This window comes from Chiloscyllium plagiosum, chromosome 7 (genome assembly GCF_004010195.1).
Source record: "Chiloscyllium plagiosum isolate BGI_BamShark_2017 chromosome 7, ASM401019v2, whole genome shotgun sequence".
In the NCBI taxonomy this organism is placed as follows: Eukaryota; Metazoa; Chordata; class Chondrichthyes; order Orectolobiformes; family Hemiscylliidae; genus Chiloscyllium; species Chiloscyllium plagiosum.
In genome coordinates this window covers 19243110-19264755 of record NC_057716.1, presented here as the reverse complement: position 1 = coordinate 19264755, position 21646 = coordinate 19243110, and the positions used below count along the sequence as shown (strand labels likewise).

The 21646-nt window shown below is 42.1% G+C and overlaps 1 protein-coding gene across 7 annotated transcripts in view; it reads right to left on the bottom strand.

Moving 5' to 3' along the window:
• Positions 1–21646, bottom strand: part of ube2f (ubiquitin-conjugating enzyme E2F (putative)) — a 121774-nt gene that overhangs the window by 72349 nt on the left and 27779 nt on the right. For 5 of the 7 annotated variants that reach the window (XM_043693167.1, XM_043693160.1, XM_043693161.1 and 2 more), the window contains 2 exons: positions 20274–20412; positions 1206–1235 (listed from right to left, as the gene is read on the bottom strand). In XM_043693167.1, coding sequence (XP_043549102.1) covers positions 1206–1235; positions 20274–20391 — 148 coding nt within the window. In that variant the 5' untranslated portion in view covers positions 20392–20412. Of the gene's footprint in view, positions 1–1205; positions 1236–20273; positions 20413–21067; positions 21376–21646 lie in introns of all 7 variants that reach the window. The other 2 variants (XM_043693166.1, XM_043693165.1) reach the window with 2 other exon arrangements.

Below are 21646 nucleotides of genomic sequence, written 5' to 3'. Positions count from 1 at the left end.
AACAAATTATCTCCTCTTGAAATCATGCCAACAGACACTGAAAAAAAAAACTGTCATTACCAATCCTCTCTTCAAATAACACACTCGTTTGCCTTTGCTAACTACCACCTTGTGTAGGATTTTAAGGTCCCTCCACCAGGCAGTTTGCAGGCCGGGAGGGGCATTGTAAAGTCCTCAGGTGGCCTTTTCACACAATGCCAATCTATCTCAATTTTACAGGGGATGAACAACCTGCCTGCCTTCACCCCATGTTAAGGCCCTTACAGGAAATTATTGGGCACTTGGCAGTTTTCCACCTAGCTTTAATTTCTCAGTTACCAAGCAGTGTTCAGAGGCAGTTAAGGGATGGTGAATGTTTGGCACAAAGAAGCCGAACAGATCATCTTGCACAGAGCTTGGACAAAAAATGATGCAAGGGTCTCCTTTACTGGCTGCTTTCAAAAACTGGGTGTGCCCCTAAAACCTTCCCCAAATGCAAATTTTGCCCTAGGTCTCCTTGGGTACTCCCTCTCCACCTGACTTTGCCAACACAACACCAGTCAGTCAATGTGCAAGGGAGTGGTCATGATGAAGGGGAAGCGTGCAGGTGAGTTAGCACCATGATGGGAGAGTCCCCTCCAATTCCCATGAGATGTTCCACACGTATTTCCACCCGGGGTTCTGGGACTTTGAAACTGCACATTGCCTGTTGTCCAAGCAGTGGTCAGAGGTGGAATCTCCACCTGGGCAAGGAAGAGAAATCTTCAGAGCATTAACCAGTTTCGGCGTAGATGTGTTCTCTTTGGCGAGTGAGTAGTGAACCGTACCACTGTTAAATTCCCTGCTTTTCCTTCTCCCCACCCAGGCCTACCCCTACTCCCAGCAAACCCAACACCTGACCTGGCTCCCCTTCTCCCCAGCAAACCCAGTGCCCCATCTGACCTCCTGGTAAACCTAGACTCTAATCTGTCCCCAAAGCACACCATCAGGAAAACCAGTCCAAACTGAATCCAGCCCCAAATTTGTAACCAAGAAAACCTAGCTCCAAAACTAATCACAATCACAAAATAACCCAAAAATTCAAACACTGAAGCATTTTCTAAACAAAAGCAAATTAGCTGTTAAAGCGCTCACTACGATATTGCTTGTATTCTGTTTATACAATGCAGCAAATGTCTTAACATCACTTTAAGGTAAATGTCATAAGAAATAAATGTTTTACTTACTGGGAAGGTTTGCTTCAAGTTCTGCAACCTCTGGTGAAAGACAGAGACACAGGGTTAATGTCCAGTTGAAATTAAATGTCTCCATATAAAAAATAAGTAGTAGTGTAAGACACATGCACCATTTATCAATCAATCAATTTAAGTCATTCAGATACAAGCTCTGCCCTGTCCTCACTCTGGTCCGGAATGAGCTCTGATCAGTGATCCGCCATAGGGTCACTGGAGGATGAGAGCATAGAGTAGGCTGTTTTCCCCCCAACACTCATTTACCCCACTGTTTTCTTTCAATCATGCTGCTGCATTTTCTTTCATACTACAATCTTTGATGTTATTCTTGAAGTTTGATATTACTCAAAACACTTTGTGAAAATGTTGGAGAGTTTAACCTCACTCATCTATCTGACTTTTCTTTAATAAAAATGTGTAGGTGACTATTGTGAATTCCATGCATTGTTAAATGCTCATTATTTCATTTTGCATCATGGATTCTTAAGAGTTTGTCATTAGACAGGTTTAACATGTTCATGTTTAACTGGGAGATCTAACTCTCTTCTAGACACACCTGTTAGTCTAGTTACTCTCCAATCGAACTCTCACAACTAGGACCAATTAAGTGTCAGACACAATGGACAACCACCTCTGTTGAGGGTTAAAACCTCACTCTGGTGGTCAGTGCACAAAAGTCTTAGTTAACTCCATCAGAAGTGTTGAACAGATTCGGAGGCGGAGAAAACAGGAAGATTTTGAAATATTGGACAGTCTCTGGGTTGAAAAATGTTTTTAATCATGCAATTCTTAGAAATGAAGCCAACAGTTTACTGTGTGCTGTGGTTTACCAGCTGGTTACTAAAAGTCATGTGACTTTAGAGAAAAGGCAAGCAAAACTTAGAGAGATAAGGCTCATCATCACTAATTGCTGGAAAAACTGGTTTTGAAAGAATGAAGGTACCTCTATGCTAATAGTTGCCTGGCAAATCTTTCAGAATGTTACTTTTGATAATAGACCCAGTCATCAATTAAAAAAAAGACACCCAGAAGCTGTGGGATTCTCTTCTGAAAGTATTTTCTCAAGTCAAGGTTCCTAGAATAGAGATAGAGTTTCAAACCACGACAGTCATAGAGTCAGAGATGTACAGCATAGAAACAGACCCTTCGGTCCAACCTGTCCATGCCGAACAGATATCCCAACCCAATCTAGTCCCACCTGCCAGCACCAGGCCCATATCCCTCCAAACTCATCCTATTCATATACCCATCCAAATGCCTTTTAAATGTTGCAATTGTACCAGCCTCCACCACTTCCTCTGGCAACTCATTCCATACACGTACCACCCTCTGTGGACAAGGTTGCCCCTTAGGTCTCTTTTATATCTTTCCCCTCTCACCCTAAACCTATGTCCTCTAGTTCTGGACTCCCCACCCCAGGGAAAATACTTTGTCTATTTATCCTATCCATGCCACTCATGATTTTGTAAACCTCTATAAGGTCACACCTCAGCCTCCGATGCTCCAGGGTAAAACATCCCTAGCCTATTCAACCTCTCCCTATAGCTCAAATCCTCCAAGCCTGGCAACATCCTTGTAAATCAATTTAACTGTTTTATAATCTGCAACCTTATTTGAGCTACAACTTGGATAATGCACAGCCCTGGCAACATCCTTGTAAATCTTTTCTGAACCCTTTCAAGTTTCACAACATCTTTCCGATAGAAAGGAGATCAGAATTGCACGCAATATTCCAACAGTGGCCTAACCAATGTCCTGTACAGCCGCAACATGACCTCCCAACTCCTGTACTCAATACTCTGACCAATAAAGGAAAGCATACCAAATGCCTTCTTCACTATCCTAACTACCTGCAACTCCACTTTCAAGAAGCTATGAACCTGCACTCCAAGGTCTCTTTGTTCAGCCACATTCTCTAGGACCTTACCATTAAGTGTATATGTCTTGCTAAGATTTGCTATCCCAAAATGCAACACCTCATATTTATCGGAATTAAATTCCATCTGCCACTTCTCAGCCCACTGGCCCATCTGGTCCAGATCCTGTTGCAATCTGAGGTAAACCTCTTCGCTGTCCACTACACCTCCAATTTTGGTATCATCTGCAAACTTACTAACTGTACCTCTTTTGCTCACATCCAAACCATTTATGTAAATGACAAAAAGTAGAGGACCCAGCACGGATCCTTGTGGCATTCCACTGGTCACAGACCTTCATTCTGAAAAACTACCCTCCACCACCACCCTCTGTCATCTACCTTTGAGCTAGTTCTGTATCCAAATGGCTAGTTCTCCCTGCATTCCGTGAGATCTTACCTTGCTAATCAATCTCCCATGGGGAACCTTATTGAACGCCTTACTGAAGTCCGTATAGATCACATCTACCGCTCTGCCCTCATTAATCCTCTTTGTTACTTCTTCAAAAACTCAATCAAGTTTGTGAGACATGATTTCCCACGCACAATGCCATATTGACTATCCCTAATCAGTCCTTGCCTTTCCAAATACATGTACATCCTGTCCCTCAGGATTCCCTCCAACAACTTGCCCACCACCGACGTCAGGCTCACTGATCTATAGTTCCCTGGCTTGTCCTTACCACCCTTCTTAAACAGAGGCACCACGTTAGCCAACCTCCAGTCTTCCGGCACCTCACCAGTGACTATCGATGATACAAATATCCCAGCAAGAGGCCCAGCAATCACTTCTCTAGCTTCCCACAGAGTTCTAGGGTACACCTGATCAGGTCCTGGGGATTCATCCACCTTTCTGCATTTCAAGACATCCAACACTACTTGTGAAACTGGAAGTGGATTGTGACCGATTCCCAAAGACTAGAATCCAAGTTGACTGCTTTCACAAGTGGACATTAATCATCAGTCTATGGCTGTCAGCAATTTGGTTCTGTTTACAGGAAATCCAGGGGACATTAGAAGTTATCACAGTCTATCCTTTGTTTCAAGAATCTATAGCCCATGTGGGTGGTTGTTTCGCCTTTACTTCTTATTTTAAGGATCAACTTCACAGAAACTTGACGTTTTGTGGTGTGAGAGTATGTGAGCATGTGAGTGCGTAATTTTCTGTAGTGAGGTGGTAACCAGTATTTGCTATTTGCTTTCAGAATAAGTCCTAATACATAGTTTATTTTGAGTTCATTTCAGAGGATCTCTTTTATTCGGGAGTTGAATAAAAGAAAAGCAATTATCCATTTTAGAAACTGAATCAATAAATTGATAGCAATGGTGCAGCTGGTGGATCCCTTGCTGCTTGTGGCATAGATTAGTGATTTAGACTTAAATGTGGGAAGAATGATTGGGAAATTTGAGGGTGACACAGAAATTGGCTATTTAGCTGATATGAAGAGGCTGACTATTAACTGCAGGATGATGTCAATGGTTTATTTGAGTAGACAACAAAGTGGCAAACTGAAATGCAAAGTTGCACATTTGGGGAGGTAAACCAAGCCAGGAAATAAACAGGAGGGTATTCAGAAGGCTAAAGGAATTGAAAGACCTTGGAAGGCATAACCAGAGGTCCCGAGGTGGGAGGACAGATAGATAACGTGGCAAAGAATATATTTAGAAAGCTTTCCTTTATTTGGCAAGGTATTGAGTATAGAAACAGAGTTGTAATGTGGAACTTTGTAAGACACGAGCTAGGCCACAGCTTGATTGCTGCATACGTTCTGGTCACATTGTTAAAGAAAAAGGCACTGATTTATAAGAACGTTGTAAGAGCTCAGAAATTACAATTATGAGGAAAGATTGGATAAGCTAGTGCCTTTAATCAAAGTGCACAAAGTAATGCAGGGCTTCAACAGTATGGACAAGGAAGATTCCTACACTCAAGGAAACAGGTAAATCAACAGGGGGTATGGATTTAAGATGATTGGTAGAAAAATTAGGAGGGACATGAGAAAAATCCTTTTCACCCAGAGAGTGAGAAGTGGAGTCAGACATTTACTGTCCAGATTAGCCGTTGAGGCAGAAATCCACAACTCATTTAAAAGGAACAAAAACAGAAGCTTAGCTGGTCTGGCAGCATCTGTGAAGAGAAATCAGAGTTAACATTTCAAGTCCGGTGGCCATTCCTCAGAAAATGTCGGTTTATATGCAAAAGATAGGGTGGGGGGAGTGGATAAGGAATAAATGATAGATGGGGATAGAGTCCAAAGAGACAGAGAAGAAAAGTTGGACAGACAAATGAGTGAATAATGATCCAGCTGGGAGGGTGAATAGCTGTTAATGGAGACAGTTAGCAGCTAACAATAGGTCATCTGTAATGGCAGACTATGTGATAACAAAGCCTGGTGTGTGGGGTTGGGGGCCAGGACGTGGGATGGTTCAGGCCCAAAATTATTGAACTCCATCTGGAGTCTGGAGAGCGGCAGGGTCACCCCAAGCAGAAAATGAGGTGTTGTTCTTCCAGCTTGACCTGAGTTGCACAGGAGCACTGCAGCAAGCCCAAGACAGATGTTGGCCAGGGAACACGGTGGTGTGTTAAACTGGCAGACAACTGGAAACTCTCGTCTTTTTTGCAGGCAGAACATGAATGTTCTGCAAAGCAGTTACCCAGTCTACACTGTTTCCCCAATGTAGAGGAGACCACATTGTGAGTAGTGAATGCAGTAGACTAGACTGTGTAAAGTGCTGCTTCACTTGGCGGTATGTTTAGGCCACTGGCTACTAAGGAGGGAGGTGGTGAACTGGCAGGTGTTACACCTTCAGCGGTGACAGTTGCCACACGGCTGTTTGGGGAGTGGGGATGGTGTTGGGAATGAAGGAGTGGACCAGGGTGTCCTGAAGAGAACGGTCCTTGCAGAAGGCAGGGAAGGGAGTTTTTCTGGCGGGGGTGGGGGGGGGAAATATGTGTCTGATGGTGACATCTTGTTTGTGATAGCAGAAATAGAGACTGATGATCTTCTGTTGTGGATGAGGATGGGATGGTAGGTAGGGACAAGGGCAATCCTATCACTGTTGCAAGAGGGAAGAGGGGGAAGTGAGGGCGGAAGTGCGGGAGATGGGTCAGATCCGTCATTTCTATGGTACGTGGCTGGACAGGTTGATTTTCTTTTCTTTTCAGATAATTTTCTAAATAAACCCAAACTGAGTTAAGGCTTTGGATTTCCTTGCTCACCAACTGGTATTCAGGAGATTATTACTGGGAAACTTTGGGTACTACAGATTCAAAGTTATCTGTTACATTGAAGCATGCTATATGGCAACGACATGACTCACATTACTCATGTAGTGTATCTGAAAAGGTTATGCTATCACACTTTCTGTAAATTTTAATGAATCAACACACACTTTCTGTCTCCCTGAACGGAGAATGTGGAAATGGGTTGCAGCATGATATATTAGTATTTACATTAGACAATCAGGACATCATGTTGATAGTTTCAGCTAATGAGCAGAAAATCCTGCAGCCAAGAAGCTGCAGAGTGATATCAGACTTCTCTCACAGAGCACATCACTTCAGTGGTTACTGGCCAGCTCTAATTGCCAGCACTCTGGACACAACAACCTGTTGGCTGAAAGATATTTGTGCACTGAATTTCTAACAAAGGGCAATTGCAGGTCAGTACATTACCCTCAGCAATTAAAGAAATGCAGGGACAATCACGCAGGTTATCCAAGTGCTACATGTATCATTTTAAAAAGCAAAGAGATTGTAATTTTAATCATAGGTGCTTAAAATAACTTCAAGCAAAAAGAAAATCAAGAGCTCTTTCATGCACTTTCCATAGTGAAAGCTCAGGTCTCTTAGTTCGTTCATCAAATAGATGGCATAACACTCAGTAAGCCAGCAGGAAGCGGTGCTTTCAGGTTGAATAATTTAGTCAAACAGAATATTTTCATGTACTCCCAGCCTGTCGTTGACATTTTCTATTTCATCACCATGGTTGCCCCTAACGTCATCTCCCTCACACGTAACAAGGTCGCATATCTCGCCTCCTCTCCCTGTAGGCAGTAGCTAATGATCTGCTTTAAATTTCACGTTGGCAAGTCCCCTCATACAGGTCACATTCGGCAATTATCGGAGTTTCTTAGTAGGCTACACGCAAACCATTTGTTTTTGAATCATGGTTTTCAAATACATTTGAAATTTCTTAGCATTCTCTGACTCCCAGACTGCTAATGTTACTGTGCCTCGTATAATCTAACAGCCTTGAAGCCAGCAACCGGACTGTACATCATGCAAAACATGTGTTCTGCAAATTCTTCTCATCTTGTGAGTCAGTACCATTTCAACATCAGTCTGATTGAAAGCTGCTTTCCAAAACACATCTCTAGAGGGATTTTATGCCATTTGGCTGGACTTCAGTTCCCATCTCAAACTAAAATTATTATAAATGATATTACAACCTAGTAACCAGTCCGTCATTCATCTCAGATGGCTGTTTTCCGATACATTTAGATAAACCCCTTTCACAGTAGATTATTTAATCAAATATCAACGTACCATCGCAAAATGAACCTACAGGCAAGCTTTTGTTTAATAGCTGGAATATTTAGAAATGAGATCAGATCGTGGCTTCTCTTGAAGGGCATCACGCACCAAAATCACCACAGACTGGGAGTAAGTCACATTAATGGAGCAGGTCATTCACAATTTGGTGACTGTATCTTCCTAATTTGTGTTTTTTTCATAATTCACTTTGACTCCTGCCCAAGTTGATTGCAGCAATCAGTACCAGAACAAATAAAAATTTACATCCAAATGGCTCAGATCACACTGTCAGAGGCATTTGTATTTAAGTGCTACAAATCCAAAAGTTTTATAGATTTTAAAAATATCAAAAATATTCTGGGCCAGAAACTTGATTGTCTTAACATTTTGTTTTGTTTTGTTTCATGGGATGTGCAAGGCCACCTTTGTTGCCTATCCCTAATTTCCCTCGAGAAGGGAGCAGTAAACTGTGTTCTCATACCACAGCAGGCCATCTAATGCAGGTCACATGCAGCCATAGTACTGTTAGGAAGGGAGTTCCAGGATGTTGATCTGGTGACAGTGAAGGAATGGCAATATGTCTTCAAGTCAAGGTGGTGTATGGTTTTGAGGGGAACTTGCAGATGGTGATGCTCCCTCACACACCTCATTTTTCTAGGTGGTAGTGGTCGTGGGTTTGGAAGGTGTTGTGGAAGAAGCCATGGTGAGTTGCTGGAGTGTACTGGGTGTACTCTACACACTGTTGCTGCTGGAGGGAATGATTGGGATTGTGATCAAGGCTGGATAGTGTTGAGTTTCTTGAATGCTATTGGAGATGCACTCATGTGGACAATTGGAGATATTTCATCACACTCCTGACTTATGCTTTGTAGATAGTGGACAATAACTGAATTACCTGCAGTAGAATTCCCAGTTTCTGACCAGCTTTTGTTGCAACAGTATGTGGGTGGCTGGTCCAGTCCAGCTTCTTGTCAATGGTTGCCAGCAGGGAGGGATTCAAATGCTAATACTGAAATGGCACTTGTCAGTGAGCATCGCCATTTTTGCCCTTAATGTTGAAGCACTTGAAGATGCCGAGCTAGGGACATAACTCAGAAACTCATGCAGTAATGTCTTGGAACAGAGAGGTTTGACCTTCAACATTCATAATTTTCTTATTTTGGGTAGGGATGATTATAGCCAATGGAAATCTTCCACTTCCCCAATCTTGAAGTCACTCAATTAACTGCGACCTTGATGTCAAGGGCAGTTCTTCTCACTTCTGCTTTGAATTTCAGCTCCTTTTCTATATTTGGATCAAGTCTGTAATGAGATCAGGACCAAACTGAATAGTGAGCAGGTTATTGCTGTGCATGTGTCACTTAACAGCAACCTCGATACTCACTACCCTCAATATTTCAATGACCAAGAGTTTACTGATGGTTGGTCATTGTGTGTATGGGACGTGATTAGATTAGATTAGATTAGATTACTTACAGTGTGGAAACAGGCCCTTCGGCCCAACAAGTCCACACCGCCCCGCCGAAGCGTATACCACCCAGACCCATACTCCTACACTTACCACTTCACCTAACACTACGGACAATTTAGCATGTCCAATTCATCTAACCTGCACATTTTTGGATTGTGGGAGGAAACCGGAGCACCCGGAGGAAACCCACGCAGACACGGGGAGAATGTGCAAACTCCACACAGTCACCTGAGGTGGGAATTGAACCCGGGTCTCTGGTGCTGTGAGGCAGCAGTGCTAACCACTGTGCCACCATGCCGCCCACAAGTGCTTCAGCAATTTCCCATATTGTTGGGTAGATCCCATTATTGTAGCTATACTTGAAAAGCTTGGCTAGCAACACAAGACATCAGTACTATTGTTAGGATGCAAATTAGAATCCCTACAGTGTGGAAGCAGGCCACTCAGCCCATTGAGTCCACACCGACCCTCTGAAGAACACCCCATTCAGATTCGTATCCCTACCTATCCCTGTGATCCTGCATTTCCCACAGCTAACACACCTTGCCTACACATCCCTGGACACAATGGGCAATTTAACATGGCCAATCCATCTAACCTGCATATCTTTGTGAGAGGAAAGTGGAACAACCCAGAAGAAACCCAGCCAGACACAGGCAGAATGTGCAAACTCCAGCTGTCCAAGGGTGGAGTCAAACACAGGCTGATATAGGAGAATGATGACAAATCTAGTGTCTATCATCAAATGTCATGCAGTCAGAGAAACCAGGGCACTGACTGAACAAAGCATGGTTTTAAGAGAGTGGAAGGACAAATCTGAATTTCCTTTCCTCTAGACGAAGGAAAAGAGATGATCAAGGTCAGGAACCAGAAGCAAGAAAACATTACAAAGCCTTTCAAATGGCAGGAATTAAATTCTCTAAAAAAAAATCAGATGAGAAAATTACTGAAGCAAACTTCTTCCCATCTCTAATGCGCGGAATCGTAAACTGACACTCTGCTGGCCAGGTTGTTACATTAGATAAACTAATTAAATGAATAAAATACATACAAGAACCAGAATAACAGCACTAAAGCAAACTATTCAGACCATTATATCTGTGCTGGCTGATGACCAGAGCCTTTTAACACTGACTTCACTACCATGCACTATCCACATGAACTCCTATTTTTCTCTGCTTCAAACATTTATTCAACTTTTCACTGAAGATGAAATTGCCTTTACCTCAAACTTTTCCTGTGATCAAGCACTACATGCTCTAACAACCGGTGAAGGAACTGTGCAGGAATTGTTCCTCACTTTAGTCCCAGAGAATTTTATGTTAGCCTCTAATCTTAAGTAAAACTGCTAACAACCAGATAAATATTTTGAAACATAAGGAAAATGAGATATACAAATTCCCACACTGAGGGCTCCCACAAACAGCCAAGTAATAAAGAGGAGATAATCTGTATTTTTTAAAAAAAACCAAGATATGGATTAATGGATAAATACTGGCCTGGATACCGAAGATAACTCCCTTGGGTCTTTTCAGAATAATTCGATCGGATCTTTCACATCCACTTGACAGCAGAAACAGGGCCTTGGTTAATAGCAGTAGATATTGTCTACAGTATATGGATTTTAAGAAAGCTTTAGATAAAAGGCTGATTATCAGCCATAGAAGAGGCTGATTATCAAAATTGAGATTTTCAGAACAGGATCATGTTCAAATTGGATAGACGAAAATAAGCTGCAACATGTTGGAACTCAACCTCTAGGTGGAATATGGAGCATGCAGGTGCAGAAACAATCTGGCATTACAACGTCATTGCCAAATGACAGATGTAGTTACCTTCCAACTGGAAGAAAAGTCTATTTAGCCTGTTTTCCAATGTTCAGTGAATCAGTGGCTGCTGAGACCAGGCAGGGAGAAAGTCTTGAGTGTTGTCAGCACTCCATCCCCCCAACAAGTTCAAATTGAGCTTGGAAATGCAATCTTTCCCCCTTCACAATGCAACGCCAACTGGCCAAATGGCCAGTGAAACTTGGTGACTTTTCCCCTTTCCCGGAACTCAAGCCTCAGCAGGGTCATCTGTGCTCGCCCAGCCAGCGTGACATGATGAAGCAGGTTAACAGTCTGGCGTCAGATTGCATCCGTAAGCCAAAAGGAATCTCCAGCAACTGATATCACCATGACAATGTTATCTTTGTGTTTGTGCTCATCACTCCCAAAAGCACAGAGAAAGTAAGTCTCAGTAAATACCTATTTTTCAGACTGGAGATGGTCAAAATAATGACCCACAAGATTAAGTGTTAGGATCACTGCTTTTCTTTTCACTTTATATCAATAGCTTTAATACTGCAATGCACTAAAATTTCAAAATTTACCCAATAGTTCAAACTTGGAGAAATAGCAAACAGGGTCAGCGATACTAAATAGCTTCAACAGGACACAGTTTAGCAGAGTGAGCAAACAAGTCTTCAGTCAATTTGATCACGTTCACAATATATCAAGAAACCAATGAACTTCCTGTCTACAATGTGAAAAGCCCTGATAAAATTTTGGTGATAAAATATGTCCCTTGCTAAGCTGCTCCAGTACACTCAACTACATCTTACGCAATCGCTTGAATAATTTCCCATGTATACCCTTTCCCACCCAACAACAACAAAAAAACTCAGGACAAATCCAATCTGGCCAATTACCACAGAATTCATCTATTTTCAAACATCAAAATTATGAAATAGATTTTCAAAGTATTTTAAAATCAACCTGTTTAGACATGATATAACACAGCTCTGGAATTGGTTGGACAGATCTTCTGGCCCTGAGGTAGGGGACACTACCATTACACCACAAAAGTCCTCCATAAAATGGGTTTTTAACACTGTTATAAAGTGACATTTACTCTGCACAATCTACTCAGGTGATTCTCAGTTTGGATTTCACCAACACCAGCGTGCTCGGTCTTTGGTACAGCCTGGTCCACTCCATTAGTTACTCCAGGTTGCCATCCTGCTAATGCTCATAGAGATATACAGCACAAAAACAGACCCTTTGGTCCAACTCATCCGTGATGACCAGATATCCCCACCTAATCGAGTCTCATTTGCCAGCATCTGGCCCATATCCCTCAAACCCTTCCTATTCATATACCCATCCAGATGCCTTTTAAATGTTGCAGTTGTACCAGCCTCCTCCATTTTCTCTGGCAGCTCATTCCATACACGTACCACCCTCTGCGTGAAAAAGGTGCCCCTTAGGTTCCTTTTAAAATTTTTCCCCTCTCACCCTAAACCTATGCCCGCTAGTTGTGGACTTTCCCCAACCAAGGGAAAAGATCATGTCTGTTTACCCTATCCATGCCCCTCATGGTTTTATAAACCACTATATGGTTACCCCTCAGGACAAGAGGAGAGTCATCAGGATGGCAACCTGTAACTAATGAACTGCCACAGAGATCAGTGCTAGGGTCACAATACAGTGAATGTACTATCACCATGTATGTGAATGACACAAACATAGGTGGGAAAGCAAGTGGTGAGGGTGACGTGAAAAGTCTGCAGAGGGTATAGACAGATTAAGTGAGTGGGCAAAAACATGGCAAATGGAATATGATGTGGAAAAATGTTGGGTCATGTGCCTTGACAAAAATAATATAGAACTGAATGTTGGTTGAAACCAGTGCCTACTGATGTCCAACCTTGCTGACACCAGAAACTGATCAGGACCAGCAAGAATAGCAGGCCAGAGGCTAAGAATCCCACAGCGATTAGTACCTGTCCACCATCTACAGAAAACACAAGTATCATTTAATATCTTCAACTTGCCTGGGTCAGTACATTTCAAATACTCAAGAAACTCAATATCACAGAGAACAAAATAGCTCCCTTGACTGACACTCCATTCACCACCTTAACCATTCCCTCCTCTCACTACAGATGCACAGTGGCAGCAGTGTGCACCAAGATGCATTGTATTAATTCAAAGTCTCCTTCAACTCCACTGATTAGAAGGACAAGGTCAGCAGACACACGAGATTACCATCACTTGCAAGGTCCCCTCCAAATCACTTACTATTCTGACTTTGAAAATTATTTCTGCTCCTTCATACAATTGCTGAATAAAATCCTGGAACTCTCTACCTAGCTCTGTGTACAACTTCACCAGATGGCTTTCTGAGATTCAAGACGACAGCCAACATGGCAATAAATACAAGTTGTCATCAACACCCAGGAATAAAAGTATACTAGAGAAAATAATTGAAGGGACATGGGGAAAGATCTTGAGAATTGGATATCAACTGGATCACTCTTCAAAAAGACTTTTTTGACTCAATATAGACTCAATGGATCAAAGCTGTGCGCTTCCATGGATACTGACTCTTTGTGATCCCATTCGGTTTCCTAGTCTTTCACAACTTTCCTTTTGAAGAAATTATTAGCCTGCCCTATCATATTCTTCAAGTAGTGAAACAACAAGCTTGTCAGGATTCGAAGCAGAACAGTGAAAATCTGTGTCTGCGCCGTTGACTATAACATTCCTTCCTCTAGTCACTATTTTCCTTCTTCTCCACACCAATGACGCTGTCAAGATATGGCCAAATAAGACCCTAGTTTGAAAGGTGGTCAAGAACATTAAAATCAGCCCAAGTCATAGAGATGTACAGCATGGAAGCAGACCCTTTTGGTCCAACTCGTCCATGCCGACCAGATATCCCAACCCAATCTAGTCCTACCTGCCAGCACCAGGCCCATATCCATCCAAACCCATCCTATTCATATATCCATCCGGATGTTTTTTAGATGTTGCAATTGTACCAGCCTCCACCACTTCCCCTGGCAGCTCATTCCATACAGGTACCACCCACTGCATGAAATAATTGCCCCTTAGGTCTCTTTTATATCTTTCCCCTCTCACCCTAAACCTATGCCCTCTAGTTCTGGACTCCCCCACTCCAGGGAAAATACTTTGTCTATTTATCCTATCCATGCCACTCATGATTTTGTAAACCTCTATAAGGTCACACCCTCAGCCTCCGCTGCTCCAGGGAAAACATCCCTAGCCTATTCAACCTCTCCCTATAGCTCAAATCCTCCAACCCGGTCAACATCTTTGTAAATCAATTTAACTGTTTTATAATCTGCAACCTTGAGCTACAACTTGCTTAATGCACTTCAGCGTAAAATCCTACCTTTGCTTCATTCTTTACATTTTGGGCCGAAAGAGCATTCAATATGCGTATAACAAACAAGCTGGGAATTACTTAGAGGCACTTGTAATTGCGAAATCCGTAGCAAATTTTCATCTCTACATATTTCTTTATATGGACAGGAATCCAAACTGTGCTCTGGCACACAGAGGGCACATGTGCCTCTAACAGAATACAATTCAGGACAGCTCCACAGAGAGTTTGGAGTTACAAATTTTTATTGCATCCCTGGAAATTAATTGTTGCAAGGCCACAAAAATAACTGACAATATTCCATTCAGTATTTCCAACACAGCCACGCTGTGGTGCCTTTTCTCATAACTTATCCATAAGCGATGCAAAGTAGAGTTGTGACAGATGGACACGTAAGCAGCTTAGTTTTTCTTTATTTTGGCTCATGGATGAATTTTTTTTTCCCCAAGAGTGCTAATACCATAAACAATTCTAAACCCAAATGATCAGAGAAATGCTTTGAGGTCTCAAGATTCCCACTGCTTTTGCCTTCTGATTCTAAACTCCCCACCCACCCCAGGGGTGGTTGCACGGGCTCTCACCATGCAAGTCTGAAACGGGAGACTTTTAAAGATGTACACTTCCTCAACTTTTACATTCAATTCAGCAGAGGTCACTGGATAATGATCTACAGGAGGAAGCTATGGTTTCTTCATGATTCAGTATTCTTGTTCAGTGATATAACTAGGAACTAAAAAGAGGAACTCTGTACCACGAAGTATCATTTCTACCTCATGACAGTGTGGTGAGGGGAGGTCAGTTAGGGTGAATACAAGAGGCATACCTCCAGACAACTAAATAAAACAATAAAAGAAAGTTTCACTACCTCAGGTTTATATCAAAATGGCCTCTCAGACAATGTCAAGTGCTGTCATCATTGTCATATTGGAAACAAGGCAGCCAAAGTATGCACAGAAAAGCCCCACAAACAGAAATGTGGCATATGACCCGATCTCTTTTCGTGATGGAATTACTGTCAGCAAAGTCACTAGAAGAACTCCCTGTTGTTCATCAATTTATGTATAAATGTACAGCCATTCTGGCCAACTAGTCAGTGCTGGCACAAGTCATCTCCCATTTTAGCGAAGTCAACTCAGTCTCTCAACAGATCTCTCTTTTTCCTTTTCTCTCATCTTTAGGGATAGTCAACATGGTTTTGTGCGTGGGAAATCATGTCTCACAAACTTGATTGAGTTTTCTGAAGGAGTAACAGAGGATTGATGAGGGCAGAGCGGTAGATGTGATCTATATGGACTTCAGTAAGGCATTTGTTAAGGTTTCCCATGGGAGACTGGTTAGCAAGGTTAGATCTCACGGAAAACAAAGAGAACTAGCCATTTGGATACGGAACTGGCTCAAAGGTAGAAGACAGAGGATGGTGGTGGAGGGTAATTTTTCAGACTGGAGGCCTGTGACCAGTGGAGTGCCACAAGGATTGGTGCTGGGTTCACTATTTTTCATCATTTACATAAATGATTTTGATGTGAGCGTAAGAGGTACAGTTAGTAAGTTTGCAGATGGTACCAAAATTGGAGGTGTAGTGGACAGCAAAGAGGGTTACCTCAGATTGCAACAGGATCTTGACCAGATGGGCCAATGGGCTGAGAAGTGGCAGATGGAGTTTAACTTAGATAAGTGCGAGGTGCTCCATTTTAGAAAGGCAAATCTTAGCAGGACTTATACACTTAATGGTATGGTCCTAGGGAGTGTTGCTGAACAGAGACCTTGGAGTGCAAGTTCATAGTTCCTTGAAAAGTGATGTCACAGGTAGATAGGGTGGTGAAGGCGGCGTTTGGTATGCTTTCCTTTATTGTTCAGAGTATTGAGTACAGGAGTTGGGAGGTCATGTTATGGCTGTACAGGACATTGGTTAGGCCACTTTTGGAATATTGTGTGCAATTCAGGTCTCCCTGTTATAGGAAGGATGTTGTGAAACTTGAAAGGTTTCAGAAAAGATTTACAAGGATGTTGCCAGGATTGGACAATTTGAGCTATAGGGAGAGGTTGAATAGACCAGGGCTGTTTTCCCTGGAGAGTTGGAGACTGAGGGTGACCTCAGAGGTTTAAAAAATCATGAGGTAAGTAGACAAGGTCTTTTTCCCTGGGATGGGGGAGTCCAGAACTGGATGGCATAGGTTGAGGGGGGAAGGTATAAAAGAGACCTAAGGGACAAATTTTCACACAGAGGGTGGTGCATATATGGAATGGGCTGAGGAAGTGGTGGAGTCTAGTACAATTGCAAATTTAAAAGGCATCTGGATGGCTATATGAATAGGAATGGTTTGGAGGGATATGGGCCGGGTGCTGGCAGGTGGGATTAGATTGGGTTGGGATATCTGGTCTGCATGGATGAGTTGGACTGAAGGGTGTGTTACTGTGCTGTACATCTCCAACTCTAACTACTCATTTATTTCCCTTTTCAAAGTACCAAAATGATTTTCCTCAACTCTCCCTAGATATTGACTTCCTCATTTGGAGTAAAGAAATGTCTAATAAGTCTAATGACTGGACTTATTAGAAGTTACATGTGGCCCTTTGTGTCACATCCTCCAACAAGCGGAAATATTTTCTCTACATCTAACCAGTTCAATCCACTCAGAATTATCAGGACATCTCGAATTCTTCAGTTTTCTTCCATTTTTCCCCAACAACAGTGATCTCCCAATTCTGGTAATATGATTATTGCTGCTCACTATTCTTATCCTGATCGAAACTCATTTGGATGATACTAACTGTGAGTATGCTAAATCTTCAGTACTGCACTGAACTGTCAGCCTTAATATTGTGCTTGAACACACAACCATGTAATTCAGTGATGTACTATCACTAAGCCAAGGCCAAAGATGAAGAAGGGACTTTGAATAAAGACTGTGTTCCAACCATCTCCTTATCTATCAATTGCTCCTTTAAATCTAAAAATGTGCTTTAATAAATGGATGTGACAGAACATAGAGAATATTAGCGAGACTTCTGCTAATATCAAAACCATCAACACAAACAGGACAATCTGGAAAGCTAGGAGAAAGTGAGGACTGCAGATGCTGGAGATCGGAGCTGAAAAATGTGTTGCTGAAAAAGCGCAGCAGGTCAGGCAGCATCCAAGGAGCAGGAGAACCTTTACTCACTGAAATCCTTGTAGAGGGAGGAAGAGAGCTTCTTCAAGGAAGGCATCCTTGCAAGAGGATTCGCAGTAGGTTAAAATCAACTAGGAGAAAGTGAGGACTGCAGATGCTGGAGATCAGAGCTGAAGAAGCTCTCATCCTCCCTCTGTGAGGATTTCAGTGAGTAAAGATTCTCCTGCTCCTTGGATGCTGCCTGAATCTGGAAAGCTATCTCACTTTGATTATTTGAGCCATACAGCAAAGCATCATTGTTTATTACACTTTTTTTTTTAGATTAGATTAGATTACTTACAGTGTGGAAACAGGCCCTTCGGCCCAACAAGTCCACACCGACCCGCCGAAGCGCAACCCACCCATACCCCTACATCCACCCCTTTAACCTAACACTACGGGCAATTTAGCATGGCCAATTCACCTAACCCGCACATCTTTGGACTGTGGGAGGAAACCGGAGCACCCGGAGGAAACCCACGCAGACACGGGGAGAATGTGCAAACTCCACACAGTCAGTCGCCTGAGTCGGGAATTGAACCCGGGTCTACAGGCGCTGTGAGGCAGCAGTGCTAACCACTGGGCCACCGTGCCGCCCACTTGTCCTTTAAAGATTTAATATGAGAGTATACAGAGTATACTGAACACTCTCCAACTGATAAGGACAGGGAATTTGCATCAAGTTAAAAAAAAAAGACAAAAACTAACGAAGGCAAATTTGTTCCACTTGGGAAATCAGTAACACAAGGCCACAATCTCAGGCTAAAAATACAGAAAGACTGGATCAAAAAAGGAGCTTCTCCAAACAGATTATTTGGAATGTCAAATTTTTGGAACAAGTGATAATTGAAGCTAAAGCAATTACAGCATTGCGAGATAGATTAGATAATTACTGAAAGATTACCAAAGCAACAGTGCTGTGTCAAGCTAGCTTCTGAGAAGGCTTACACTTAGTTTCAACATTGTTCCCTGGAATGAGAGGATTTTCCTTTGAGAGGCTGAGCAAATTGGGTCTTTATTTTGTAAGTGAAACTTTCAAGCTTCTGAAAGGGTTTGATAAGGTAGATTCTAGAATACAGGAGTACCAGCTCAGAATACGAGGCCAACAGTTTTGGAGAAATTTCTTTCCCCAATAGGTTCAATGCTAGAAAATTTCCACTCAAGAGGGTAGTAGCTGTTCCATTGGTAAATATATTTAAGACAGAGATAAAGTTTTCTCCCCCTCTCAGAGTGTTGCTAGTCTGCGGAAGTCTCTTCCCCTGAAATTAATAAAGGCTTTTTTTTTTATTCAAAACTAAGTTGGAGTATTGATAGACAATGGAGTGAAGGGTTATGGAACGGCAGACTGGAAAGTGGAGAATGGACCAGAACCCAATCACTAGTGATTTTTTAAATACTAGAGCTGGTTTGAAGGCCAAATGTTCGACTTTTATGAAGATGTGGGTGAACTGTACCTTTAAGAGTTAAAAGCTAGCAGAACTACCTGACACAGCACCAAGTGTTCTCAATAAGGTAACAGAGTAATACCTGGCTGAAAGCTAGATTAGCCGGGTTGCCCGGGAGGGGCAGGGTTTATCCGACTGGTATTATAGAAGGGAAAGTAAAAGATAGGTTAGAGAAAGTTGTAAATAGTTGTCAGTTAATTATTCTCTGTTATACTTTAAGAAATAAAGTTGTTAGGTTTTACTTCAAATAGTGCTTGGCCTCTCGAATTTTCAGATTGCTGCGTGGGATAAATCTTTTCTGTGTTACTGGTTTAAAGTAAGCAAGAAGGTTTACCCAGTGGCGTAACAGACTCTTGTTCTTAATGAACATAGGATTAGGTTTATGAAACTGATCATGGAACACCGCTCAAATTTACAAACAGAAGCCTGACTATAGGGTTTTCTCAGGCCAATTGTTCTCCTTCCCTCTCCTAGCTGGAGCCTCAACATCTGTTATTTATCTCAGAGCTGGTAGCCATCCCAGGTGGACAGATCAGCGGCTGGGATCTGTCCCAAGTGGGTAGCTCAGGTAAGCAATGGTACTTTATTCTTTCTTGGGCCAGGGATTTTGTGAGCAAGGCAAGCATTTCTTCCTTAATTGTCCAGTAAGCCATTCAGTTCGGGCGCAGTTACAAGTCAACTACCTTTCTCTGGGCCTAGAATCACATCTAGCCATACAGATAAGGACAGCAGAATTCTTTCTGTAAGCAACGTTCATGATACCAGGAACTGTCCAGGTGCCTGTCCAAGGTACTCACCACAGGCAGGCAGTGGTACTTAACTAAGGTGGGGGATTAGAAACGGTACATGACCATGGTGTTGTCTTTGGCAGTTAGTACTTATAGGGTATTTATTCACCAGAGTCATCAATGACAACATACACTTTAGTGGCAGTCGCTGGCTAGAGATCAAAGCTGGATTGATCATGTTCTCTTCCTAACAGAGATCAGAGGTCAATGCATACAACACAAACTAGGAGTCTTGACTCATTGTTTTCATTCTCAGCCGCTCACTGCAAAAAATAATTCATGAATATTTTCAGAAACGCAACAGACACCCGCACACAGAACTTCTCTGCCGCATTAACTGTACGACCAAAAGAATCCATAGGAATAAGAACATTCACAAAACCACAGCATCATAGAAAATACTTGAAACAGCAGATTCACAAGGATATTCACATCATCATCTATTTAATACGACTCACAAACTCTCTGGAGTTACAACTTGTTAGTCACTTTATCTCACACTTACTAATGTGTGACTTGCTGTTGGTTTAGTCATAGGCTATGTGAGAGATCATGAACTATCAGCAGTAGAGATGAATCATGCACCTTTGATGAGCAGCTTATCTCTAATGGATACACGACGGGATGAGTCCGTCCCTGGATTTGTGTTGCCTCTCCCTTTCATGCCCTCTTCACGCTTCAGTTTTTTCGCTAAAGTCAACATGGCTAATACACTTCCTTGATCCTGAAAAAGGAATTAAAACAACAAAATTTCAGAATAATTTTCACGGTCATCATTATACACAGCTCTGTTCCAACTCCGAAATAGTCCACATTCCATTATAACCCCAAACCAGCCTATTAAAGCACAGACTTAGCAGACAGAAATAACTCAAGGATTCACACCCTGTTAGTATACAAAGATGGCGAGATATTGGACAGAGCTTATCACCTTTCAAGGCTGCAACCTCTATTGCCTTGAAGAACTTCAGCTGCAGGCATGTGAAATCACAGCCACCTGCATGTTCCCTTGAAGCCACACACCATCCTGACTTGTAACTAAATCACTGTGCCTTCATTGTTGGCAAGTTAAAATCTTGAAACTCCCTCCCTAACAACATTGTGTCTGTGAATGGTACAACCAATGAACTGAAAGACAGGCTTCCGGTGGCAGACACTGCTTTATACAATGAAACTAGCTTTCTCTCTAAAGCCACATGCAACACAAGCACTTGTTTGAACTGTGCTTCTCCTTGGAGCAAGGATGTGTGTCACAATATTCAGATTATTGACTTGAATTGGAAATCTATTCACTTGGGCAAATAAATCAGGTAGTTATAGACTGGTAAAAATGAACCGTGGACAATACAATGCTTCTAAAAACAACATCAAACTCTTACTTGGAAACAGTTTCAAATTGTTATCAAATAGAATTACATATCTGTTGATGTCTCCTGACTTCTTTAGCTTGAATGTGTACTCATTTCAAATGGCTCTGCCTGCTTGACATTGCAGTTGTGGCGTTAAAGGAGAATGGCATAGAGATGCTTGATATTCTCAGTGCTTTCCCTAGTTTTTTCTGAAATCCAAATGGTACCAACGAGAAGTGGTGGGTTCTTTTCAGTCTGTTTCGACTTGCTTGTCTAAATCTCTTTCACTCCCTGTGAAGGGATTGATTCTGAAGATGCTGGATTATTTTTGGCTGACACTGCAGTGAAATTAGAGCAGAAAATATAATCACTGTTCCTTCTTTCCACTCATGAAGTAAACCAAGTAACAACCACCAGGACACAAGCTTGCAGGCTATTAGACCTTAACCTCTCATAACTGGGTAAATACAATACAGCAGGTATGTAGAAATGGAAACCCACGTATTCACCATTTTGTTTTGTCCTGAATACTTTTGCAATTCATTTTTATTATTCATTCTTGGGGCGTGGTTGTTGCTGGTGAATAAACATTTATTGCCCACTTCCAAT